Source organism: Elgaria multicarinata, chromosome 2, assembly GCF_023053635.1.
Source record: "Elgaria multicarinata webbii isolate HBS135686 ecotype San Diego chromosome 2, rElgMul1.1.pri, whole genome shotgun sequence".
NCBI classification, from domain to species: Eukaryota; Metazoa; Chordata; class Lepidosauria; order Squamata; family Anguidae; genus Elgaria; species Elgaria multicarinata.
The window spans coordinates 142,873,419-142,901,188 of record NC_086172.1 but is presented as its reverse complement, the minus strand read 5'-3'; the positions used below and the strand labels follow the sequence as shown (position 1 = coordinate 142,901,188).

The 27,770-nt window shown below is 40.6% G+C and overlaps 2 protein-coding genes across 2 annotated transcripts in view; one reads left to right on the top strand and one right to left on the bottom strand.

Annotated features, from left to right (window-relative positions):
- The window catches only part of LOC134392991 (signal recognition particle subunit SRP54), a 61,798-nt gene extending 43,007 nt beyond the window's left edge, over window positions 1-18,791 (bottom strand). Inside the window, exon 1 of the mRNA XM_063117801.1 lies at window positions 18,787-18,791. The gene's annotated coding sequence lies outside the window, so the exon portion shown is untranslated. The remainder of the gene's footprint in view (window positions 1-18,786) is intronic.
- Window positions 999-26,914, top strand: LOC134392993 (uncharacterized). Its single transcript, XM_063117805.1, has 9 exons — window positions 999-1,129; window positions 4,555-4,676; window positions 10,295-10,433; window positions 11,911-12,032; window positions 14,768-14,878; window positions 15,679-15,785; window positions 18,300-18,390; window positions 22,577-22,943; window positions 26,582-26,914. Exons 1-8 carry the CDS (start codon window positions 1,033-1,035, stop codon window positions 22,691-22,693), a joined length of 906 nt encoding a protein of 301 aa, XP_062973875.1. The 5' UTR covers window positions 999-1,032; the 3' UTR covers window positions 22,694-22,943; window positions 26,582-26,914.
- Window positions 26,915-27,770: the final 856 nt, after the last annotated feature.

The window sequence follows — 27,770 nt, the reverse complement described above, 5'->3', positions numbered from 1 at the left end:
AGATCTGCTTACTTAGTAATCTTCACTGAATTTTGTTGGACTTACTTCTGAGTAGACGCGCATGTAATTGTCGTGTAAAGTGTACGCTTAATATTTGCACTGCATCCTGTGAGAACAGAAGCAAAAGCTCCAAACGAGAGTACGGGTTCACTGAGAATTGTTTACTGGAATATACCTGAGTATTATATACCCTGTTGGGCTTCAACTGATGCCGACTTCCTGGACCATTAGAAGGATGAACTAAACTGCTGTATCGCTATAAATGGGGAGGGGGTGGAGAGAAAGAGGAAAAACCACACCTGTTGAATTTCTATTTGCCACACAGCCTTTAGATGGATAAGAGCCCTGCTTTCCTTCTCACTAATTTTTAACTCTGGGTGGCTTGCTTTCCACTTTTCTGAAAAGAAGATACTTTGTACTCTGAATGCTGAAGAAAAGGAAGCTTATAAATTAAGCGAGGAGGCTTGCGAGGCGAGAAAAAAAATGAATCTCATCAGGAGGGAAGGAAATGAATCTTTATCTACCGTCTTGGACACAGAAAAGTTACTAAAATGAAGAGTATCTAACCCTGCCGGCTTTATTTAAAGTGTTGTTGTATGTTTGGTTTTTTAAGTATATTCTTAAAGACGTCCATGCTTTTTCCCCGCACATGGAGGTTTCTACTGTCTCCATGTGGAAGCCAAAAGTCTTTCTAAAAAATCATCACTACTGCTCCTCTTGGGTAGCAGCAACCCTTAGAAATTATGAGCTGTTTCTAAAAGGGGCGTCTACCATCACGCAAACGTAAGGGGCGGGGTTGTGTTCTTCATGCTTCGCCTAGCATTGGTTCGGAGGCGTCGTCTCGGCCTATTAAATGGAGAGAGATTTGTCTCGGCGGGATTGGGTAAATTTTGCGCATGCGTTTTAAAATGGAATTTAAATTGGGACAGTCGGCAAACGAATAGGTGAAGTTTTAATGACGTATTCTGATTGCGTTGCTCAAATCGCGGAGGAGTCTTAAGGCGCGTGCGCAGTGCTTTAAAGCCGCTAAACATGGATTTTTCCTCTGCTCGCCTTGCTATCTTAAACGTGCTGAAGGGTGTGCGAGCGAAAGATCTGCCCCGCCTACTTCATTGGGTGAAAACGACTAGTAAGCAACGTTTCTCCTCGGATTTTACCAGCCTCTCAACCGCTCGCTTGTTTGTTCGTATGCATACCTGTTTTAAATTCTTTGTGTACTAGGTGAGGTTTATGCTTCTTACAGATGGGGTCCGCAACAAAATGTTGCAGTGTGTGGCCCTCTGGTTCAGAATGTCTGCCAGGATGCTCCATTCCATTCCCCTTTCCTAACATTCTGCATTTTATGCACACTTAATTGGCTCGGTTCTCACTTGGTCTGATCCAGCATGGCTCCACTTATGTGTTGAAGGTTCTTGATGCCTTAGGGCTTTTTAAAAACCCTTGAATTTCTGCAAACCTCTCAGGTTCTATTAATTCTGTTGATAATTACTACAGTTTCGGCTACATGTGTATCCACACTAGAGAAGGAGTACATGATTAGCACGATGCCTGCCATGTACGTTTCAGGAGGCTTGGGTTTGCAAGAACACATAAGAAAAATTAGTCAAGCATCTGTATGGTCAACCAAATGTATCTGAGAAGCCCACAAACAGGAAAGGCTCTTGGTACTTACTAAGCCCACAAACAGGAAAGGCTCTTGGTACTTACTACCAACTAGTACTGCCTCTGAATCTGGTGTTTTTATGTAGTCATTGAAAAACAATGCTATGCTACACATGTCAGAAGTAAGTCCCATTGAATTATTCCCTGGTAAATGGTGTAGGATTGTAGTATTATTACTGCCATGTTCTCCATGAGTTTCCTTATTTCCTCTTCTAAAGCAGCCTAAGCTGATGGACTTCTATGGCTAGGAATGCTGGGAGTTGTAGTCTAAAACACTTGAGGAGAAGGTAATATTAAGTTGTGAGAACTCCCGCAATTCATAAAGGACAGAGAAGTGAGAAATGTGTTGACTGGGTCAAACTCAGTGCCTTCATTTTTCTTGCCCGGCAGTTTGAGGGTTGGGGGTGATGGAAGGAGAGTTTAGTGCAGAGGGTGACCAGGAGGCAATAGGTGGATAGTGATAGCCGAGGGAGGGGCAAAGGACTTTTCTTCTTACATTTCAAAAGAGTTTGCAACTAAAGTTTGTAAAATGGAAACGGGGGTAATAAAGGTAACAGATCATCATTATTATTATTATTTATTTATTTATATAGCACCATCAATGTACATGGTGCTGTACAGAGTAAAACCCCTGCAGCCCACTTTCCCTGCACTCCAGTAGGATGTTTTAAGCTGACAGGGAGACTGCTAATGGGGAATTAGCCTGTAGGTGTTTTTACATCGTATTGGTAGGCTTAATTTCTCTCTGTCCAAAGGAGGCAAATCACACACCAAACATTTCTCATGGTTCTCTGCTTTCCCCATTCCAACCAGAGGGACAGATTGGATAATGGCTGTCCCTGGAGGGAGTTCCACTGAGCCACCTCTAAGAAAACGTGTGGCAATCTCTCTGCTTGAGGCTGGGCGCTTTCCTGGCTTCAGGGGACTTCGGCTGACTCCATGGGGTCACGAAACTACAATGCTGAAGTTGGTTATTAGTTCCATGGCAGGTTCCTTATTTACATGAAAATTTGAAACAGGAGTTCACTCAATAAACTTAATAAGGAACTAGTTTATATGACCCCACCTCCTCTCTCTCATGCACGCGCACACACACGTAAAGATATGGGTGGGTGTGTTTATATCTATATTGATAGACACACAGAGATATAAATAGTATACATAGACACAAACCCAATATATCTCAATGACTAGCTGAGGGCTGCCAGAGATTTTTCCTGATAGCAGGAGGACAGCACATATGTGTGACTTTCAGCCTGTGACAGTTTGGGAAATCTTGTGCAGGGGATGGTTGTTACCCCAACTTCTCCACAATTGATTCCACATAGTTAGATAGGTGGTTAAAGATAGAAGGTAGATAAATACAGTATTTTATGTAGCCATAGTTATAACAGTGACATATTTACAATTGACAGAGGTGGAGTTAGTTTTAGCTCTTTCAAAGCTCTCAATTATTGAGGTGTTCTATCTGCTGCTTTAATATTGGGCAGTCTGCATTTTACCCTAAGCCCCCTCCCCTCAAAACATTCTAGTGGTAAACCGGATTGGGCTGTAGAACCAGTTTTGCAGTAGAATACTGTTTGCACCTTCCGTCACATAAATGCACACAAAAGATTATTATTGGAACTGTTGCAGGTACTTACTGAACTAACAAGAAATGAATTTAAAATAAATGTGCTATGTTCTGAGGCTGCCATACTAGCATGACATATGCAAGCATTCTGTAAATAGGTGGAAAGAAATCAACATAAAGGACAAGACCTGGAACTCAAATTGTAGTCTTAATCACATTGATATTTCATATGATTGAAGATAGGTCATTAATGTTCTTCTTGATCTGTGCTTTCACTCCATTCTTCCATGATTTTCTCAAATTATGTTCCAGCAAACTTTTCTTCATGTTTTCTTTCAAACAAAATGTGTGTCCAAAATGTACAAGGCCAGATATCACTGACTCCTAACAGGATTGCATCTGTTCAGAGTTCCAACCAAGCAGTCAACCATTTCCTCCTTCAAAATATTAGAAGATGTAAGGGGCTGAAGCTGGGCATTCCATTTCCTTACCCAGTTTCTTTTCCAATTGATAATTGGGATTCCATAGCTACTGAGCTAGCTTAGGCCTCGTTGGGCTATAATGTTTTGTTTTGTTTTTGTACATCTGAAAACCTGGGTTTTTTCTCATGCTTGCTCATGCCTTCCACTTCTTTCTTTGTGGCTCCATTCTTGCTCCGTTCTTGGCACTCACTATTAGAAGGGGTGTTTTTAAGTGGGAAAAACTAGAATTGACAACAGGGAAGATAGTCTAGGTTGGAGAGGCCCCTGTGTAGTAAAATAGATCTACAGGGGATAAAATGAGTAATAATAGCCTACAGGTCAAATTGGAGCCTTAATCACATTGATATTTCATATGATTGAAGATGACTCATTAATGTTCATCTTGATCTGTGCTTCCATTCTTTCGTGATTTTCTCAAATTCTGTTCCAGGAAACTTTTCTTTATAACTTCTTTCAAACAGAATGTGTGTCAAAAATGTACAAGGCAAGCAATGTCAAGTTTTTGTCATTCTTCCAACACTTCAAAAGCAACTTTGATGTTTTAATATATCATTGACTGAAATAATAAAACTTTGGTGAAAGCAAATATTGCTGTGTTGGTAGATTTATACATGTTTAAGATGTACTGTTGGCTTGTTTGTTTTTTTACTTCTTGATGCATTTTGAATGGCAAAGCTATCGGCATGTAAGTCTGTCTCTTGCAGAGAAGATAAGCAACAAAAATGGTTCCTCTAATACAAATCTTGCACAACTGGAATTCTGTGCAAATCACTTCTGTGTTAAGTATGGTTGTTGCCCAACAGCACCATATGATGTTCTTTATATTATTTTTTGTAGATGACTTTGATGAATTCACATCCAATAATGATGATGTTGTGCTCAGAAGTATTGCTGAAGATCTTCGACATTCTTTGCCCACTGAAGCAATCCTCAGCTCAGAGCACCTTGCTCTTCAAAAAGTAAGTTTAGCTGATCAGACTTTCTTGTACATTCATAAAGGTGGCTGGTGTTTTTGTGGTTTGGGACACCTAAGGCTTTGTTCCGATGCTGGTGTGCTGAATAACCTTGGTGAGTCTAGTTCAGGTCATGAACCACTGACCTGATAAATATTTGTCAGAAGCATAATGGGGCTGTTTGGAAAACACAATCCATTATATAACCCACAGTGAGGCTGCAATTTGTGCAGGGTGCTTGTGGCCAACATTTTGAATATGCTGTGTCTTGTGAACCCGGTAAGAATAACACAACAACCTCCATATGAGGATTGTATGTCCAAGTTGGCTCCCACAATGAGCTGCGGCCTATTGTCTAAGCCCAGTCTCTCTGTGTATCAATGCTCTTCTCTGGCCAAAGGAGAGAACTGCAGAGAATAAGCTTTACCAGCCATTGGCCAGTGCAGGTCATATGATGGTCCCAGGCCCCTGTAAGAGCTTCCAGCTCATGCCTGATTATTGGTCTTCTGAGAAACATAAAGGCCTGATCTTGCTATCTTCCAGTTTACCTTCCTCAGCCCTTGGCTGCACAGGAGCTAGGTCTGACAGTCACTTTTATTTGCTGTAATCTGATACTTGGGCTCTGTCAACAAACCAGATTCAGGACCTGAAGAGGAGTGGTGGCAAAGCATCACATTTTAGGATTTCGTACACAGGCCTTTCGTGGTATGGCTTAGCTGTGTGTGGACAAACTTAAAATAAAGGCAATAAGTTGTCACTAGTGCTTAGATGTTTGCCAGTAGTTCAGAAGGGCAAAGACTATTTTATTTATTTATTTATTACATTTTTATACCGGCCAATAGCTGAAGCTCTCTAGGCAGTTCACAAATATTAAAACCATGAAGAGCATAAAAACAAACAACAAATTTAAAACACAAATACAATATAAAACGCACAACCAGAATAAAACCACACAGCAAAAATTAATATAGGTTAAAATATGAGATTAAAACAGCAAAGTTTAAATTTAAGTTAAATTAGGTGTTAAAATACTGAGAAAATAAAAAGGTCTTCAGCTGGCGACAGAAAGAAAACTATGCAGGTGTCAAGCGAACCTCTCTGGGGAGCTTGTTCCACAACCAGGGTGCCACAGCAGAGAAAGCCCTCCTACTAAACCTCTTAAGATGAGGCAGGTTCTGAAAGTGGTACCTCATGTATATTACATGACATTGACTGAAAATGAGAGCCACACGGGAAATCTTTGTGCAATGAAATTTATTTTCAAAAGGTTTCCCTAAGCTCTATGGGATGGTGACTCTCTTTGATTTTCAAGCATTGCTACTTAATAGTCCACAATAACCAACAATGCAACATAGATTGACAATTCTAGGGCAATTTACTTTGGCATGGGACTTTGCATCTGGATTGTGCTGGTATTATATTCTTCTGATGGTGGTTTCTAGGGTATGTAGTTAATTGTGAACTTGGGCATCGTGTGGCTCTCCTTTTTTTCTTTTCTCCAGTGGACTCCACATCAATGTTTCCTCTTTCTGCTGCTGCTGCTACTGCTTCTGTTGCTTGTATGGAAACAGGGCATGGATTCCTGATTGCTCATCCTGTTTATGGGATGTGCATTTTGAGTTTCCATCAGACAGTTGCTATGTGCAATTCATGAGGTTGTCAGGAGATGCTTGGGCCAGAAACAGGAACCTGTGACTTCAGGAATTTAAGCGGTCTTATACATAGTCAAACTTGGTTCAGTATTGTCAACACTGACTGGCAGCAGCTCTCCTGGGTTTCTGGCAGAATTCTTTCCAGCCTTACCTACAGATGCCAGAGATTGAACCTGAGACCTTTTGCATGCAATGCATGTCCACTATCACTATGGGCCTTGAAGGTTAAATAAATCATCTGTCTGTTTAACAGGATGAATACGCATTCCATCCCCTATGAAAATTAAACTTTCTGCAGAGCTGCCTCATGTGGTGGTAAGCCACAAGGCCCACAGGTGGGAGGGAAGTGAAGAGATGTGAGGTACTAGAGTAGCTCCACCCACCCAGGATGGCCATTCGGTTTTTCACAACACAAAAGGGCTATAAAGGCTTTCTACTCAGGCCAGGATTTTGCCTGGGCATCAGTACTCTTTCCTATCTCTCTTTCCTGGCATGATTCTTGTTTCCTGGCTCCCATTTGATGCCTACCTATAGCTCAGCTCTGACATGGTGCTTATATAAAGAGGTATTATGCAGAGTGCTGCTTCCAGCTTTTATTTTTACATTTTAAGGGGGGGGGGGTTTGCAAAGGTCACTCCAATGTCTAACAAGAAACATGGAAAGTGTTTTAGTGCACGTCTAGTTCTGAAATGCTAACTTGCAGTTTTTGCTTCCTGAAGCAATGTTTTGTTGTCCTTCAAGGGCCTGAATGTGTCTTGTGCCGTAGTTTCATCTGTGATTTCTGGATACTATTTCCTTCACTCCTTTTGTGAGCCCCAAAAGATGGTCTGCTGGCAGGAAGACATCCACCATCCCTCATCCAGGCAGGGCATGTTTTGTGAAAGATGTGTTCCCATGTACTCTGAAGCCTTTTAGATTTTATGGAAACAGAGAAGAAATTATTAAAATCCATTAATTCTAGGCAGCTAATAGTTGCACAATGAAACATGGCTTTAATACTGTAACTGAAATATCCTATGGTCCCTGGGAGAGTGCCCCAGGGACCATAGGATATGTCGAATCACTCCTCCCAAGGCTGTAGACACAGGAAAGAGGAAATGATCCAAGATCAGATCATTCACCCTTTCCTTTGCAGCCACTGCAGAAAGCACTGCACTGGCTACTCTTCTGAGGTCGCAACAGTGGCACTGGAAGAGCTCAAAGGGTGGGACAAGGAGAGAGAAAGGAGGAGAAACCAGGATCTGCAGGATCTTAAAGCCTCTCCGTCTCCTGTCCTGCCCACAACAAGGTAGGTCAGCTAGATGGGCCGAAAGGCTTGCCTAACTGAAACTGTAAATAAAAGGAGAAATGAGAGGCATTTTCACCTCTCTTCTTCTCCCACCCTGACTGGGTCTTGCAAGCAAGGCATAGGATAGACAAAGGTTTCTCCAAGCTCTCCGATTATCAACTGGCAGTTCCTTAGGATTTGTACTCTAAATTTATTTCTTCTACTGCCATTTCATATCTCCTTTCTCAGGGACCTAGATTACTGTTCCCTTGTTCCTTGCTTATTGCAGGTTGTAACCCACTTTCCTCATATATTATTAAACTCAGTACTATGGTTTTCTGTAGAAATATTACTGTGTTAAATATTTCCTAAACCAAAATTGCAGTCAAGTAAATATAGAGAAAATGCCCAGAGGAAAAGGGAAGGAAAATATTAAATTCTAGAGAAATACAATTCTAGATATGTACAGTTGGAGGGTGTAAATGCCGAGGTTAAATATAAGTAGCAACTAGTGAGCAGGTTTTTAAAATACCTTAGGGCCGTATCCAAAACTGCTGCTCCGCTTACACCATTGATGTGGTGCAACACCTATAGCATATGTTAGTGTGATGGATCTCCCCAGAAAACCTGTCATGCCAGCATATGCTGTTGGCATTGTGCTAGAGCTTGCTTACCTGAGTCCTGCATTCAGTGGTGTAAGTGGAGTGGCAACGTTGGATGCTGCCCACAGTAAAAGCGGGGACATTGAAAGGAGAACCAAAACGAGGACTTTCAGTTATAAATGTTGATAGTCTGGTATTTAGGAACCAAAGTAATATGAGGTGGTACTGGGAAGAACTATTGGCAATAGTTTGGTCTAAGCACTAGAGGGAGTCCAAAAAGCCAACACAGCATTACAGGACAGTTGATCTTGAGAACTTTCTTTTAAAAGAGTAGAAATGCTTGTTTTTTTCTGTTGTAATGCTGCTGCTAATTGGCTCCAGCAAATCTTACATGATTTATGGACATGCCATATATTTTATATATAAAGTTTGCAAAAAGATACTCAAGCATGTTCTGCAATTTAGCCTGCAATTTTTTTCCTTATGGTGATATGCTTGCAGCCTGGATCAGGCCCCTGTAAAGGGTACTTATTTCCTTCCACGATGTTTGGGCCTTGTAGCTTGTAAGTCCCCCGTGGATACCAATCTATTTTCTTGGTGTGCTGTAGGTCCTTGCATATTAGCCACTCACCCAGCTCCTCATCTGATTATTCTTGGTTGCCCCCTCCTGCTTCTAGCACCCTTAAACTACTATTGGCCTTTCCTTTCCTCTCTGTTGCATTAGCTTTATACACGGCCTTGTTTATTTATTTAGAATATTTATATACCGCTCCCCATTGAAAAATTTCGGAGCGGTGTACAAGATAAAATGAAAAATAAAAACAGAATAAAACAGTTAAAACAAAATTTAAAAGAAGCAAAAACAGAGATTCAAGGCTGCATATTAAGGAAAGGCTTCTTGGAATAAAGATGTTTTCAGGAGGTGCTGAAAGGAGTACAAGGTTGGCGCCTGCCTGACCTCCAGAGGCAGGGAATTCCACAGGAGGGGAGCCACCACGCTGAAGGCTCTTCCCCTGGTGGACTCCAATCGGAGGATGGATCTATGTGGAACCACCAGGAGCAGGCCCTCGGATGACCGCAGTGACCGGGCAGGTTGGTAAGGGAGAAGGCGCTCTCTCAGGCCTTGAGGCTCCCAAGCAACAGCAGTGCTGTGGAGGAAGAGCTCATTTCAGTTGCTGCTGCAAAAACTTTGCCACTTTGGAACTGCATCCCTAGGCAGCCATGTGGGATCTCAAAGTGAAATGCCTGTCCATGACTACAATTTATTTAAATAATGATGTTGTTTGGACATTCAAAATAACTGCTTATTTAAGCCACCATGGCTTATTTAAATCGCAGTGCATCGGGGCGCAATTCCCATAATCACCACCTGGGTGTTGCTGATTGTGTTGTTTGAACCCATGAAGCATAGTTTGTTGGAGAGGGAAACAACTGTCCAATAACCCTACAACAGACCATGACTGGATTCACACAACATGCTAACCTATCATGGGTTATCGTGTTGCCTGAACGTAGCATGTTTTCTATGTTCAGGCAACACGATAACATGCTGTCTGAACATAGTGTGTTTTCTGCAGGGTGGATTAACGTGCTGTCTGAACACAATGCATTTTCTGCAGGGTGGCTTGTTCACCATGCAGTGTGGTTTATTTTTCTCGAACAAGCCACCTTGAGACCCCATGGCTTGTTGTTGAGTTGTTCAGGGTGGTTAACAAGCCACACTGCATAGTCAACAAGCAACTCTGTGGAAAACATGCTGTGTTTTGACAGCGCAATAACCCACCCTGCAGAAAAAGCGCTGCATTCAGACATCACGATAACCCATGGTTCAACAACAACCCACACTGGGTGGGTTAGCGAGTTGTGTTATTAAATAAGCCACAGTGGCTTATTTTGATCATGCATACTAGCCCAGTGAATATGCTAACCCTTTGCAGAGAGAAAAAGCATGTTAAAAGAGGGGGTACAATACAAAATAACTGGGAAACATAACTAATTCAGGTACACATGGAACGCAAGGCCCTCCTACGGCTTATACTTTGTTCAAACTAGCACTGGGGAAAAATGCTAAAATGCTTGTTTGGTTTTATGTTTTTTCCTTAGCTACATGAACAAACAAAACCCACTGTTCATATTGATGCATTCCTTTATGATGATGACTGTATTGACTCATTATGTGAAGAAGGGAAGATGAGCAGAAGCTACTGCGTAACATGTGGCTCACATCAGACAGCACCATTAGGTAAGCATTTATGTGATGTATCTGCAGGCCAAACTACAACATTGCTTCATGTGTGTCTGAAAGAGATCCAAAGGCTTGGTTCAAAATCCAATATGCGGTGTCTTCAGAGTCTTATCAGTTCGGGGCTGTATTTTCTGGAGGGAGCTCTGGAAGCACCTGCTAACTATTGGGACCCGAATGTGATGGGAAACATTGTCCCACTGTTACAATGAATCAGAAAATTCAGGAACTGGAGAATTGGTTATTCAGTGCATCATAATAGATGGTGGACCCCACATCCTCCTCCTCCTCCTGCACTGGATCTAAAGCTTGTATTTAGTACTGCAAAGGCAGGGCCATAAAGCTAGAACATGCACATTTCATAGTGTAAAATACGATGCAAATGTGCAAATTGTAATGTGGGTTTAAAACATTCCTGGTCTAAACAGCTTGTGCATACGAATATGTGCACAATTGGAAACCCTACGCTTTGCAAGATACCAGTTGCACGGAGAAAGGCTACATATATTCCACTTGTGTGTATGTGTAGGGTCTGTTCAGACTTTCAGCTGAATAACATGAACCTCTGGAGTAAGGACTGCAGATATAGTGTTCACTGCATGTGTGAAAACGACTCTTAATTTGTACTTCATTCTGTTCACAACTCATTCAAGTCCAGGAATTGTTTAACATGTGAAGCACCATACAGCACTTACGCGATAATTAACCTCCGTAAACAGGGGTTGGAGAACTTGAAGCCTGAGGGCCGAATTCCGTATCAGAGAAGATCCCAGGTGGTCATGGCCAAAGGCAAAGGGGTGGATCCAAAAAATACCAGCATATTGTAGCGTAAAGCTCTTACTGCTGGTAACTAAGCCTTAGGAGAGACATCTCAACCTTTTAGCATGGGAAAAACTGCATGAAAGCCAGGAAACCACCAAATGATAAGTGGTTGTGGGGGAATGGGGGCATCTGCGGTACCCTGGAGAGCCAGATTTGGACTGCAGGTGGACCACAGTTTCCCCACTCCTGCAACAAAGGCCAGATCAGCACCAAGCAAGATATAACACTTTGAAAGCAGTTTGAAAATGGTATATGGAATGTGTCATGGGCCCCAACAGTTGCCAATACCATTATAAAGCAGTAGTGTAGAACCTGCCTAAGTAATCTTCAAAGCATTATTTCTGCTGTAGTTCCCCTGAATTTATGCTGTACTTCTTAAATGTAAGCAATATGTCTAAATGCTGCTGTCCTATCCTGTTTTACTGAGGTAAAAAAATATAGAATCACATCCATAGCTATTTTTGACATTTACCAGAAGTCACAGCAGATGATGATAAAGATCTCTGCAATTGAGTGTGGAGTATTCCTGTCAGTGGACAAGAGCAAAATGCGAATTCTCTTTGGAAAGATTTGTGGTAGTCCATGTTGTACTAAATATTTGACATTAGTTGATAATTGTTTCAGCAGTGCCTTTGATTTTATTCTTATTTTCCAGAGTTTATTTCCCATTCCTTTTCCCTCATGGAGCTGAAGTTTCTCTATCAACATGTTCTGCCTGACCTGACAGGAAAAATTGTGGTCGATGTTGGCTCCAGACTTGGTGCAGTTTTATTTGGGGTAAAATCCACTCCAGAAAATTGTTAACAATTTCTGTGATGTATTTTCCTCCTTCTCCTTTTCCTCATGGTGCTGGCTTGCAGTTATGCTATTTACTGTTACTGTAACTTGTTCAAAAACTTTTTCATAATGTGAGTCCTAGACATCATACTCCAAACCCAGAGAAGAGATATGACATATGCATTCTTTTCTCTAAGCCAAAAGGTGCATATTTCAGTTACTTTGTTATTATTACTAGCCAGTATGTCTTTCGCCAACTAATGATTTGGCCTGGTATTGTGCTTGGCGTTTATTTTGATGCATCTTTGGTAATTCCAATTATGTTACTTGGATTTATTCTCTATAATAGCTAAAATAATTACTACTGTTCAGCAACTGTATAGATCATACATATATAAAGTATTTAATCAGGAAACTCTCTTGTTCGGGTTGAGTTTTGCTCTTATGTTAAATTCAACAGTGCACAATGGAACCCCCCCACCCTTGCTCTCCCCCGCTGCATCCTCCTCCCAATATCTGCCTTCGAGAGCTGGTTGTGGGACCACGGGGGACTGTAGTGGGAGAGGAAATCAAATCTGTTGGCAGTGCCAGCAGTGGATCCAACCCACTAGGTTTTGGCTGTTTTATTTGCTGCTTTAAAGGGCTATATTTTGTTGCACGCCCATTACTGGGATTTTTCGCAGGTCCTTCACATGATGTTTTCTGCCTCCCATGTGCCTTCCGCCCCTTCTGGCCTTCTTTGCGCAACAAAAAAACTCTCAAGGAAGTCCAATATAATTTTAAACCTTGAAGTTGCTGCTCTCTCCTGCTGTGTGCAGGAGAAGCAGCAGGGTTAGAACAGCCTACTGAATAGGCCTCGTGCTCATTGTTTACTTCCTGTTTTGAAACAGGAAGTAACTGAGCAACGAAAACAGGAGCAGAGAAGCGATGGTAGGGAGCGTGTTTTCCCACATGTGGTGGAGCCCTATATCTTCTTATATGGTTTTATGCTTTGATTATTAACATTAGCCACCTTGAGTGTGTCTTTGGAATACACATTTGTAGGTAAAGTTGAAATCCTGCATCAAATGTGTTTGTATTTGTTCATTTGTTACACTTACATTCTACATTTCCTCCTTGGGGCCTAAGGTGGTGTACATGATCTTCCTCCTCTCTTTTTTTATCCTCGCAAGAAATCTGTGAGGCAGGTTAGGCTGAGAGTCAGTGACTCGCCCAAAGTCACACAGTGACCTTCATAGTTGAGCAGGGACTAGAATCTGGGGGCATGTCTACACCTATGGGTGTAGAGGGAGGGAGGGGGTAGAATCTCGCAATATGGTGATCGTGAGATGCTCCCTGTCAGTCTACACGTGTGTGTGACGTCCTGGGAGGAAGAGGACGTTGCACCCGCCATTTTGTTTGTTTGTTTTTTATTGGAAATGAGCGCAGGAGTGCTCCAGCGCAAAATGTAAGGGCTTTTTAAAAAGAAAATCACCTCCTGCTCCCCCACCCCACCCCCGATGGGCACAGAGGAGCCAGAACGCACGGCCACACCTCCCATGTTCTCAGGACAAGCCCGAGACTACAGGAAAAAACGGGATTAAAGTGAGGGCCATATCCCAGGGCACGGAAGAGATCATCCCTCCCTGCTCCCAGGATCCCCTGGGCATCATGTGGACGCACAGCAATGATCCCGGGGCGATCCCCTGGATATCGCCCCATCTAGCCATGGCCTGGGTCTCCCAAGCTGAGTTCAACACTCTAACCTCTACACTACTTTGGTGTAGTGTGCTGTGCTATGATTGGGGCCATGGTATGTTTAAAAAAGCCTTGAGGAGACAAATAGCTCATAAAAAACAACAGCTTTTGCATTGGATTCTAGTCCTAATATGGAAGGATGCTGTATAGATACTCTTGTCACTTCTGTGCAGGATCCACTTATTTCCTAGGATTACCTCAACAAATTATTATAACAAATGAAGTAGATGCAGTGTGAATTTTTGCAAAATGTATCTTAAAGTAGAATCTTGTGTTAATTATTAGCCATATTATGGGAAAGCTGAAACCTTTTTTTGATGTTAAAAATGAAAGATAGCCTCAAGATAAAGCATCCACATTTGTTTTTTTCAAAAATAGTTCTTTTCATCGTATTCTTGGCTTCCATTATAGAAGGGGCAATTTGCCATACTTCATCTGCAGAGACTGCTTTTCAAGCCAGGGTTTCAAAAACTGTAATATCATATCATATTTTAAGGTCATCTTAATAGTCTGTATCACACATGTTTGGGGGTGTAATTTTTTTTTTAATTTGTGCCTTTCCCATCACAGATTAATAGTGCAATGCTGTGCATAGCGACACGGAAGGAAGTCTCATTGAGTTCAATGGGACTTGCTCGCAGATAAGTGTGTGTATAGGATTGCTGTAATTTCTTGTAGTTAAACCTGTAGATGTTTATCAGGCTCTCCAATCAAACATTCATCCTAATTTCAGTTAGAAGTTTTTTTGGGGATATACCTTCTATTGTTGGGCTAAGCAGTATTGTTAGCAATGTTTGCAGCTAACCCCTCTGCAAAAGGGTGGACTGCAAATCTTTAATGTCTTGAGATTCTTACAACTTCATCCTATACATATTAGTTGGGAAGCAAGTCCTATTGATAAATGAAACTTAACATTCCAGTGAAGTTCAACTTTACATTTTAGTCTGTTTTTTTTAAAAAAAATAAAAAATCTCAGCTTTCCTCTTTATTTATTTCAGGCCTTTTTTTACAGCTCAGCGTCTCAGATCTGTGGTGTTGAAATGAATTCTGACTTTTGCCGGTTGCAGGAAGCTGTCATTGGAAAATACCAATTGGATGAAAGAATAAAGGTGATACAAAGCATTTGTTTTATTTACAGAGAAATTTCAGATTAGCGAATCAGTGTTCCAGACAATGGCAGTATCCAATTGAACATGAACACTAACATAAATGATGTTGCACTCGTGTAAGGACTTCTAGCGCAGCACCAATAGCATAAGCTGGTCTGATAGGATTCCCATGAAAACTTGTTGTGCTAACACTTTTGTACTAGAAGTCTGTTACGCTAGTGCATCATAATTTACATTAAAGCTAGTATTGGGTTGGGTACAGCCTAATTGAGGGGTGGGGTTGGAGTGGGGAGGGGAGATGTTGCACCATCTCAATTGCACAGATAAGTGGTGTAATGCCTCTGAAGTTTTCAGATGAATATGACTGAAAACGTCAGCTGGCTCAAAACGACTGTATAACAGCCTCAATCCTGTACGTTCCATTCAAGAGTTTAAAAAGGCCAGAGGAAGATGATAAAATAAGAATATTCATAATATTGAAGAGATACTTTAGCAATTTAAAATGTTTTGTTTGCTGATGACTGAAGATATCCGGTCCCTGGAGAGCTCAGTGGAGGGCAATTCACACACATATTCCAATTGCAATTTGGTTTGACTAAAAAAAAAATGTGTTGAATGGTTGTTTATGTTATTGGAAAATTGTTTCATAATGGATTGGTCAAGAGATGAGCGATGGACACTGAAAAAGACTGCAAGAGAGGTTAAAAGAGGCAACTTTTACCTAATCTGAAGTTTTTAGTGATGGGATTATCACCAGATGATATTTTATATTTAAAAGCTACAAAATTATTTCCTTCCAGGTGCTTAATGCAGACATTTGTACTCAGTCTTCACTTCTTCAGAATGCAGATGTTATTATAATGAATAATGTCTTTGAATATTTCCTTGAGAGATCAGAACAGGCCAGGTAAGCCATGTATTATAGAATATAACTAGCCTTGTATATGTCCCCCATCTCCACTTTTTAATAGTCAATTTTTTAAATGTAAGTTGCAAACATTAGAGATATTACTTGTTCCCCTTTTTATTGGGGTGCAAATACCTAATTGAAATTAAGGATAAAAGTTCAAAATTGACCAAGCTCTAGCAGCAGCTATAATTACATTGTCCTCAGAATGAAACCAGTCAATTTCCCCTCTGTTGTGCTTATTTATTTACCAGATTCAGTTCTTGTAACCTTGGCAAAAGAAAAATTGTTTTATTAAAATCAGCTTGCTTTAAAAAAACCCAAAACTAAAAAGTCTTTCTGGCACTTATCAGACCTCCACAACACGAAGCATTTTTTTTTCATATTTTGGCTGATCGCAATTTGTATAAGGTTACCTACTGGTTCACTCTATATCTTGAGCTCACTGTTGTGCTTGGTATTTTCTTTTGAAAGGGTGGGTCACGTGGATTGCTATAACAATGGAATCATGTAAGGTTTTGTGTGTTTTTTCAAATTGTGTGCCAAACAGATGATACCATAAGATGGTCTTGACCAAGTGATTGCTTTTTAGCATTGTCTTTGTTTATAAATCTTCACTCTCTTGTAAAGACGTCTATTGGGGTGCATATTTACAGGACTACAATTTCTTTTATTGACCAGGGCTTGTTACAGGGAGCATACAACTCCCCAGTTAAAACAGCTCCACTGGCTTCTAGTCTATTTCCGGGCACAATTCAAAGTGCTGGTTATCACCTATAAAGCCCTGTACAGCTTGGGTCCAGGTTATCTGAAAGACCATATTCTCCCTTATGAGCTTTCCCGTCCTCTGAGATCTTTTTTTTTTTTTTTTTTGTAATTCAACAATTTTATTATTTTCTACAAAGAACAGAAAAAAGGAGAAAGAAAGAAAAAACAACAACATTACAAAACATCACATACTTTAATAATATGATACACAACACATATACAAAATATATAAGGCCATATTCCATTTGAGGCAATCTTCATATCAGACATAGGCTGTCAATTACTACTCTTTAACTAGCCCAGTGTTATGTAAAAAAAACCCCACAGATTATATATAGAATCCACAAATAGATCATTCTTTTGCAACTCTTGTATATACCATATTTCTTCGATTCTAAGATACACTTTCCCCCCATATAAACATCTCTAAAAACGGGGTGCATCTTAGAATCGATGGCGTCTTAGAATTGAAGAAATATGGTACTCTGTCAGAGGTTTCCAGTCTAGTACAAATGAGGTTGTTGATTTTTCTCTTCCTAACGCCTTAAGTTTTGCCATCTCCGCCCTCTAAGATCTTAAGGGGAGGCCCTTCTCTTGGTCCCACCACCATCACAGACACGCTTGGTGGGAACCCAGGAGAGGGCCTTCTTGGTGGCTGCCCCGGAGCTCTGGAACTCCCTTCCCAGGAAAGCTAGACTGGCTCCGTCCCTGGTGTGTTTCCAGAGGCAGGCTAAAACTTTTTTGTTCCTGCTGGCCTTTGGGGAGTAGTCTGGACCTCTGTTTATACACTGTTTGTATATTGGATTTTTTAATTATTCATATTTTAAATGTTTTACTATTGTAGCTTGTTTAATTGTTTTATTTTTTGTATATCTCTATTTTAACTGTACATGTTTTAATTTGTAAAGTTGCCTTGAGTCCCAGTTTTGGGGGGAAAGACAGGATATAATCATCATCATCATCATCTTCATCATCATCTTTTTTCATTTTTGAAGGGTTAGCTACTCTATTTAAATCCATTAAAATAAGTTTTTTTAAAAAAAATACTGTAGGCAGACAAATGTTAGCTGAAGGTCGTGCTACAAAGGAGGTATATGACTTGTGTCCTGTATTAAACCAGACTGCACTATGGGCCCTACTTCTACAAAAACTCTACTAAATGTTACTGCAAATGTTTTTTATAGTGGCTTGTTCTTCATTTGTATTTTAGTCATTCTTACAGGTATGATAGAATAATATATGCACCAGAGACATATATTTCTATGACTTTCATGACAAAATAAATGTGTAGATGTGCAAAGAAAATAGATATACAGTCGAAAATCCAACTTGATGCCACATTCCTCAAAAGGCTGTTTTTCTCATGCAGGCCAAGCTAGGCTTCCAGTATTATACACCCTGTTCAGATGACACGCTAAGCTGCAGTGGTTAAGTACTTTGAGCTAAACATTCTGGCTTAGTGTATTGTGTGAACCATTCCTAACCATGGTGGTTATTTAACCATAGTTTAAACACACTCACTAACCATTTGCTGCAAAAGGGCCTAACCATGGTTTAGCATGTTGTCTGAACAGGCCCATACTCAGGATTTGTGGGTCCTGCCCTTTCATATGCAGCTCAAGCAGAGACTCACAAGACCAAATGATAGGTGAGAACTCCACTTTGTTGGGAGCATTCTGTGTTCTACATGTTAGGAATTTCTGGAAGGGTTATTTCATAAGAAATCTAAACATACTTTTTGCCTAGAACCTGGAAATTCATCAGTCAAAACGTAAGAAAGAAAGGCTCCTTATTAGTGACCGTCCCAAGCCTTGAGAAATCCTTTTTAGATCTCCAGGTAAGTAACTGTTTTTCAAACGATTTAGCTGTCAAGCCTGTCCTCTTTATAGAGAATGCGGCTTTATGTAGATAAAACACTAATCATTAAAGTTGCTGATCAATAGTACACTTCTATCACAGAGGAGATGTGATTTTGCTTGATCCACAGGAAATGGAAATGTGATCACATGATTCAAAATGCGGCTTGGTGATGGATTCTTAGATAAATAAAAGTCTTATGGTAACTTTAAGGTGAAAGATTTCTTCTGGCATAAAATTCAAGGGCTAGATCCCACACACTAGATTAATGGTTATCTTTATTTGGCAGATGTTTATATACATGAATATAGAAGAAAAAAATTGTTAACGGTGGGGTCCAAAAGCCCTGAAATGCAAACAGTCTGGTAGGTCTCTTACAGCTCAAATGTATACAAGGTAAGAAGTATACCCCATCACAACAGCAGTGGTGGGTGATGCTATGTTCCTAAACTAAATTAAATCCTGTCGCGTGAGAGAAATTTGTGGCCTTAATCAAGATTAAAATATACAGAATCAAATGTGCTGATAAAATCTACTCCAGCCATTTCACACTGGATCCTTTCTTTGAGGTATTTGTGATGAACTGTGGGGACCTTTATGTCAGCAGCAGAGTGTCATAGGAGACAAATACTTTCACTGTGATTTCTGAATATTGTCCTTTTATGTCAGTTTTATGCATTTAGATATCATACTATTTGAAGGCATATCTGCATTGTAAGTCACTTTACTTTACTCTGGTGTGGTTTCAGCCAGCCATGCTGGATATTTTTCTCTCTAAACATGCATATAATTGCACCCTAAAAGTAATAAGGGCACCATCCTATTGGGATGCCTGTCAGACTCCAAACTCGGAGGCTGACAGGCATCTTATGCAAAGCGGGAGGAGCACAGACGCGATCTTTGCCTCTGTGCTCCTCCCCAAACATATTTTGCTAGATGGGTGTTTTCACCCATCTAGCTGAAGTGTCAGGGAGTGGAAGGAAGAAGGCTGGGAACGCTGGAAAATTCCTCGTAAGTTGGCCTCTCCAGTCCCCTCCCCACCCTTTACTTTCCCTCCGAGGTTCCTGTTGCGACCTCAGAGAGGCAGCCAGCGCAGTTTTCTCCATCCCAGCTGCGAGGAGGATGGGCAGAGGGAGGGGAGCTCAGGTTCCAAGATAGGAGTGCTGTCTCCAACCTGAGATCCAGGAATTTGAACTATCCTATGCCTAGGGGCCATAGGATTGCTGTCTCGATCTTTTAGAAGCCGAAATACAGCCCAAAGGGATCTGTGAGCTTCCAGGACCTCCAGAATTTTGAACATGTCAAATGAAGATGGAAGGGGAGAAAAAAATGGAGGATTAAATTGACCTTTTCAAGCCCCCATATTATACTAAGATCTCCAGGAGTCATGTTGAGGACAGCATTACTCGCAGAGGCCTGTTCATTGGGAACGTATGGAAGGGCCTGCCCCTCATTGCCCCTAAACTGTGGAATGTGCTCGTGTAAGAACTGTGATTGGCCCCAGCTCTCCTAGCCTTTAGAAAGGGCGTAAAGATGCATCTTTTCAATTTAGCCTTTTAAATATGTAGTTTTTAATGTTTTTACTGTTTTAAAGGCTTATTGTTTTAAATTATTAATGGCTTTTTACCAATTGGAATCATCGTCATCATCATTTTGTTTTGTTTGTTTTGTTTTGTTTTTACATGGTATTTTTAAACTTTATATTATGTGTTGATCTGTTGTATTCTATGGTTTTAACCGTGAACTGCTCAGAGAACCTTGGCTATTGGGCAGTATAAAAATGTAATAAATAAATAAAATAAAAATCAATCAATCATCATCTTCACATTAGTAGTATCACGAACAGAGGGATTAGTGGATGCATGTTATAAAGTTAATAGTTTCCTTTCCTCATCAAGAAGTTTCAGGAGGGAGAAAAAGGACACCTTTTCCTTTTCCTGTTTTCCAGAAACCTCCCCACAAGTACATGTGGCAATACCGTATTCAGATTTTGAGCTAGCAGTCAGCCCCAAACCTTAGTTCTTCAGCATTTTATAGCACAGCAAGAGGAACATTTCAGAACGGTGGGGAGAGAGTGGGACTTCCCCCTCCCCCACATCCTCCGGAAACTTCTCCCCCTCACCCTGGCAAGCCCCAAACAGTACTACAAGGCTCTTGCTCTAATCTGGTTGATACCCTGCACAGGAGCACTCCTGTTAGGGGCTAAGGATGCACTGCATAATTTTGACGCAGTTTCCCACAGTTTTTTTTAAAATTGCATCTTTCCTATCAAAACAGCACGATTGCAACAAACTCAAGGAATACACAAAATTAAACAAACAAAAACCTGTAGTCACCCCACAGTCATCTTTTTTTCCATTCAATGCTCCTGAGAATGCCGCCATGTCATCATGTCATTTCCAGGGGCATTAGCAGCTCCATTTCAAAGTGTGCAGCAGCTGGGCAGTGGCTAAGTGCTTTTGAAGTTAAAATAAAATAAAAAAAGGTCTTGGACCACCTCGTAACCCCAACCCTGAAGAGAACTGCTCTTTTTCATAGTTCCAGCCAGCCTTGTAGTCCTTTTCAGGCATTGTTGGTGGGAGGGGTGCAGTTTCAGGAGAGGGAAAGGTAAAAATGATACCTTCTTTGTTTCCATTCACCCTGAAGTCTTTTCCTAATGTGCTAAAAGTGGTATGAAGACCCTCCTGCCAAAGGCCTTGGAGAGATGCAAGGTAGACAATATTGGATTAGATGGACAAATAGCCTGGTGTAAAGCCGTTCCCCATGTTTCTATAGTGCTGCCAGCACTATAAATCTGAGCATTTTATCATTATATTGGCCTTGAGGGAGGTGGAGTCTGGTGAATGAGAAAAGGAAAAGATGTCCTCTTTGCTCTTCTTCTTCATAAGACACCCCTGTACAGTGTAGGAAGTGTGGTGTTCCTTAAGCCCATAGTAAAATACCCCCCACTCCAATCCTAATCCTCTCCCCTCCAGGATACTTTCTTCAAATCAGTAAGGAATTGGGCAGACTAATACCCTCTTCTCCCTTCCTCTCCAGTTGATTTAGTTTAGGGTTATTTTCCCCCCTTCTCAACTGATACATCAATATTCCATACATCATGGAAGATCGCAAATCCCTGTCAGGCAATTTTTAGGTATTTAAATTTATTTTTCTTTTTAATTTATAAAACTATAGACGTCTTCATAACTAGCATTAGTTCCTAAGCATTATTCTTATTAATGAGTTAAATACAATGTAATGCTAGTGGTCGTCCGCAAGTGCATCAGGACTTTCTCCCTCTCAGCGCTGCAGCCTCCATGTCACCTGAAAAATCTGCTTTGGGGGAGGGTCTCCCAGCTTTCTGGAACAGATTCTGAGGGTGGATGGAGAGCTGTGGGGTGACGGGAAATCACCGCTCTACTGGTTCTGATGCCAGAAGAAGTTTCATCTGTGGAATGAGACCATTGGATGGGGTACAAAACATGCAGAAACCACTGTCTGTTTTGTTTCCAAACAGATAAGCACTCAACCACCCAGGTTCACTGTGAGAAGGAATAATGGTGGCTTACGGGCAGTATCTAAGATAGTTTCGTCTGTGCTGTACAATAGTTTAATCACTAACACATTTTACCTGGAAATCAAGGAAAGCTGTACAGCATTCAGAGAATCAATTTTTTATAATATATTGAATGTCTGTGCTGCGTTTTGAGTTTGTGGATAAAGTGATCCCTTCTTAATTTTCTATTCAGATTCTTACCATGTTGTAAAACAGTCCTGTGAATGAGAGAGCCTGTAAATAAGATGTATGAATGGGAAAAGCTATGTGTACCAATAACAGGGAGAAAAGTGATTGTGATTTTGCTAGGTTCACCAGGTGCATAGTATTTGCAAGCAACGGCTTAATACCGCCAATGCTACAGCCCTGTATTTGATACAACGTACTAAAACTCCCTTAATATTCCTTGAAGACTGCCCATAATAGTCCTGTGGTGCAACGATATTTTATTTAGATGTTAATTATTGATTTGATTAGTACCCCGTCTTTCTACCCAGAAAAATTGCACTCAAGGCAGCTAACAGCATTCAGGATATCCTGTTATTACCTGCTGTCATCAGTCATGAGGTTTATATGCCCTGGAAACAGAATCAGGTATAAAAATACTTTTGCTTTAATTTCTTTTCAGATGGATATTCAGCTCAACCACTGGGTAGAAACAGTACCATTGGACTATGATGTATTCTTGGAAGAAGATGCTGATAGAGAAGCACTTGAACAAATTTACTTATATAAGGTTCTCTAGTATAAGTAGGGATGCTGCAGCCCTTTGGATCAGAGAAAAGACTGTGGAAAACCACAGACATGCTCTTGGTTATGTAAATGAAAAGGAGTTTAAGGTGCAATCTTATGCATGTTTAGACAGAAGCCCTACAACTCCCAGCATGCCCCAGGCAGCCATGTTGGCTAAGGCATGCTGGGAGTTGTAGGCCTTTTTTCCTGTCTAAACATGTATAGGATTGAGCCTTAAATAGAATTTGTTTTGTGCATTTCTTGTGAGGATTGCTAAGTACTCTTCTCCACAGTTAAGAACAAGAAATGCAACATATACCACAAGTTGAAATATTTTTGGACTAGAATTATCTTCACTTTTCTTGGGGTTTAAACATATGGTACATAGCACAGGTGGTCCTTCCTTTGTGTTGCATCTTAGTTGCAAATAGTACAGACGAGTATGCTTCCTTTGCTGTTTTCCCAGCATTCAGGCTGACGCTTGCTGTTTAATCTGACTTTTCCTTTCAGTGAGTGTCTGATTGCTGAATGTAGGTGGTTATTGAACCATCCTGATTGAATAGTGTGTACTTCCCCCACTTAAAAGGAGCAGCAAGTGGGGAGGGGGACTTAGGAGACATGCACTCCCATGCAGAAAGGGGCAAGTATGGTTCTCAACATGAGGAAAAGTAATAAGCAGTCATTATAAATTGGTAGAGCTTTCTGGAGCAAGGAGGAAGTGACCCAGCTCATTCCACCCACTTTTCTTTTAAATGGCCAAATCACATATATTTCTCTATTAGTAGCTCCTCTGCTAGGCTGAGAGAAACAGATCTTCTCCCTCACCCCATCCAACATAGAAGAAAAGATAAAGGGAAGGTAAATGTGTGAATGGGGAGTGGATGGATGGATGGATGGATGTAAATGTGTGTGCCTCTGCTCACCCTCAACAACCCACCTATTGCCATATGTGGTCCCTAGGGGCAAAAAGGTTGCCCACCCCTGGGCTAAGTGAATGTTATTCTTTTAATAGTGATCTCTTTATTTATTTTTAAGCAGCAAACTATGCTTTAATATTTCAGGTGTGAGAAAGTGATGTCCCCTAGACAGTGTCTAGGGGGCATAGGATTGTTCTCTTAGGCACTTGTTTGGTTTCTGCTCTTAGGTATTGTTCAGTTTCTGGGATCAGAGGTCAAAACCAGGGCTCTTACCTTGGAGCCCAAAAACCGTGCCCCCCCCCCCCCCATAACTGGCATGGTTCTCTCCACACCAGCTACATCTCCAGGCTTGGGGACTGGGAAAGGGGGCAATCCTGTGGGCGGGGAGGAGACAGAGGAAGTTGCATTATGCTGCTTCCTATGTGTGCTCCAGCTTCCAAAAAATATTCTCATAAATCTCTTAAACTTCTTATTAAGAACAAGGCCAGAAAGACACAGTAGGATCAGTTATATGGGTTGTCTCATGAAATCAAGTAATTTTGACAGACTTCCTTTTTTAACACTACAAATTAGATATCTTATTTTGAATTAAAGTGTTACCTGCAGTTTGACCACAGTGGCTAGATTAATTTTTAAAAAGGGGGAAACCATGTGGATGATGTTATTCAGTTGTGCTTTTGTGGCTAATAGCAATAGACCCACTTACTATTCTCTTAAGCACAACTATAGTAAGTTTGCCCCAGTTTTTATCAATATTCCTTGTAGCAATCAGTTCAAGGGCTGCTGCTGTCTGGCATATTGAACTTCTTGACTTACTGAATCTCTCTCAGGCCTTGAGACATTTATATCAGATTTTTATACTGTTTGTTTTATACTTTGAATGGTTTTAATTTTTGTGAACTACCCAGGGAGCTTCAGCTATTGGGCAGTATAAAAATGTAATAAATAATAATTAGAGACCAGTTAATAGCAAATGCGATTGAATCAGATTCTGCTCATGGACATAAGGATTAACAATTCCAAGCACTATATACTTGAATTTTAGCTGGTTATTCACATTTCATTGTAGCAAATAAAAACTGAATCTTCTTAACTGTAAGAACTGTTTCTTTTCTTCCTAATGTTCCTAAACAAGGGGAAATCTGTGCATGCCTTTTAAAAGACTTGCTTCTGTCTGCTTCCTTTGACCACCTACCAAAGATCAAGGGCTTTTATTTTGATGGCTGCATGCTGTTTCCTGCTCCAGTTTAGAATTTGTCGCGTTCTGTGGCTGCCATTAAAAAAAAAGGAGCAGAGGAGCTTGGATCTTTAAGCTTCCTTAAGGTCTCTGATCTCTGGAGAATCCTGGGTTTAGAGCAGTTTTTCAAATTTCTGGTAGGTGATATTTTCTGCTCAAAACCTGGAGGGCAGCGAACAAGATTTAGTTTAAATAGATAAGAATCACTGAGCATCAAAGAAACCCAGTCCTCTGTATAAATCAGAGGACTGGGTTGGGACCACAATACCTGACGGAATGCCTCTCCCAACATGAACCTACCCATACACTGCGCTCAACATCTAAGGTCCTCCTCTAAGTGCCTACTCCGAGGGAAGCTTGGAGGATGGCAACAAGGGAGAGGACCTTTTCAGTGGTGGCCCCCCAATTATGGAATGATCTTCCCGATGAGGCTCGCCTGGCACCAACCTTGTTATCTTTTCAGCGCCAGGTCAAGACTCTTCTCTTCTCCCAGGCATTTAACAGCATTTAACAACATATGCTAAGTTTTTTTTAATGGGCCTCAGAACTGTTGTTGTTTAAATAGATACTGTTGTTTTATAATGTTGTTTTTATATTTTTGATGGTTTAAAATTTTGTATACTTTTTAATGTTCAGTGTTTTTAACTTTTGCAAACTGCCCAGAGAGCTTCAGTTTTGGGGCGGTATATAAATTTAATAAATAAATAAATTTTGGCTTGCCTCCAGATTGGGAGGTGAATGCAAGCCTGGAGCACTGACTCATGCAGAGAAGGCATGAGCACTCTTCTCTGAGGGTATTTCTTCTGCATCTTTGCAGTAGGAGTGTTTGGAAGAAGCAGTTATACCTGACGGAGAGATGCAGCAGAATTGTTTTATTTTGCTCCAGAGGATAGGACCCAAACCGCTGGGTTCAAATGACAAAAAAGGGGATTTTGACTAAACATGAGCAGAACATCCTGATGCTGCAAGTTGTTTGACAATAGATCAGACTGCTTCAGAAAGTGGTAGACTTTCCTTTATTAGAGGTTTTCAAGTGGTTACCAATCAGAAACGCTGTAGTAGCAGATTTCTTGCGTCAGCAGAGGGTTGGACTAGATGATGTTTGAGGCAATGGAGGCTGGTGTCACCAATGTCAGTGGGGAAGTGATATCAGAGCCAGCAGCCTCCACTGATTTCAAGTCCCTTCCAATTCCGTCATTCTACTCATCACCAGCTGATAGTAATTAGAAGAGCAGTGAATCATGATATGGGCAGAGATACTTTCACTTATGTATTTAATTATTCCATCACACCACACCATCTGGGAATTACTGGTTAGAGTGCAGAATGTCAAAGAGATTTTATTTAAATAACTTCCTTTTTATTGAGTTTCCATAATAGGTAATAGAGAAAACAATAAACAAAACTTCCTTCTATCCTTCCCCACAAATAACAAAATAATTAATACTACAGTTACTCATTGTTATTTTGCTCTAGTTGCTCATTTTTATTTTGGTTCACTTAGCATTATCAAAAACAGCAACGAGAAAGCATTATCTTCTGAAGCAACCAGTACAACCATCATGGATGGATGCAGAATTCACCTCCCCAAGAATGGAAGGCTTCCTCTCTGTAGAAACTTTCTGATCCAGCAAAGCATTTCAGAACTTCCAGGATTTTTGCCAGTTCCCCCCACCTCCTGAAGTGCCTTGTATACCCTAAAACTCTACACCGAAGGGATGGGAGATCCTCCAGAAAAGCATGGGAGGTGGTGCTGGGGCCTTCATGAGGAGGGGGTAAATGGTGAAAATTGCCTGCCCTCCCTTCCCCTTAGCCAGAGGGTCCCAAGTGGAACTCTGCTCAGGGAGTATTGTTATTCATGGGAGCAAAGTCTGAAACCAATCCATCATTTTGTACTTATATGGGTTGTCCCAGTTCGCACGTTCAGTTTCCAAATATGCAATTACTAGTAATCTATCTTATGATGGGAGTTTTATGCATCATTGGTTTGGGTTATGGTCTGTACTACTGTTTTGGTTGTTTTATTATGTATTGGTATTTTAATGGAAATTGGTTTTAGCTATTTTACATTTTGTACCTTTTATAATTTTGTTGAAAGCTGCTTAGGGTCTTAGAGAAAGATGACTAAGACAGTCAATAAAAAATTAATAAACATTATCTTCAGTTGTATTTCTGGCTCACCTGTTGAGCCCTAATTTATTGCATTAATTTGTCCATTATGCCAAGTTTTGAACCCAGTCCCCTTCTGTATTTGTTGAAATTTCCATTTCATGCTATCACTAATTGGGCAGCTGTTAAACCAATTATGATTTCCTTATAGAGAGATTTTATAACCTCATCATTAATATAACACAAAAGCATTGTTAAAGAGTGGTGGTTAGAGTATTGGACTGGGAGTCAGGAAATCCGGGTTCTAGTTGCCACTCAGCCATGGAAACCCACTGGGAGACTATGGGCCAGTCACAGACTCTCAGCCCAAGCTACCTCACAGGGTTGTTGTTGTGAGGATAAAATGGAGAGGAGGACTATGTTTGCACCTTGAGTTCCTTATGGAAGAAAAATGATGAGATATAAAAAAATAAAGAATATCTTATATTTTATAATTTTCATAATCCTGGATCACACCAGATCCCAAAACATCTGAACATTAATACATGCCTATCAATTCTGTATTTGTGTCCCTTGTTCTAGATAATCCCTATAACAAAGACTAGTTCCTTAGTCCCATTTTTCACAATTTCTATTCCTATCATTTTCCTCATCTGGCTGTATAAGTTTTATTATCCTGTTGTTTCTCGAGTAATATCAGATATATCTGCAACACCAGGCGTATATTCACAGAGTTAGCCTCTTAAAACAAGCATTGAAATGAGATTAGCTGCCTAGTAACTTGAAATCCTTAACTGTAATGCATCATTTTTCTTCATGAGACTGTA

Excerpts from the sequence above, each read along its gene's own strand:
- LOC134392993 (XM_063117805.1), top strand. The coding sequence starts at position 1,033 with ATGGATTTTTCCTCTGCTCGCCTTGCTATCTTAAACGTGCTGAAGGGT. Across the intron at positions 10,434-11,910 it reads ACATCAGACAGCACCATTAG|AGTTTATTTCCCATTCCTTT; the intron begins GTAAGCATTTAT and ends CTTATTTTCCAG. Across the intron at positions 14,879-15,678 it reads AATTGGATGAAAGAATAAAG|GTGCTTAATGCAGACATTTG; the intron begins GTGATACAAAGC and ends ATTTCCTTCCAG.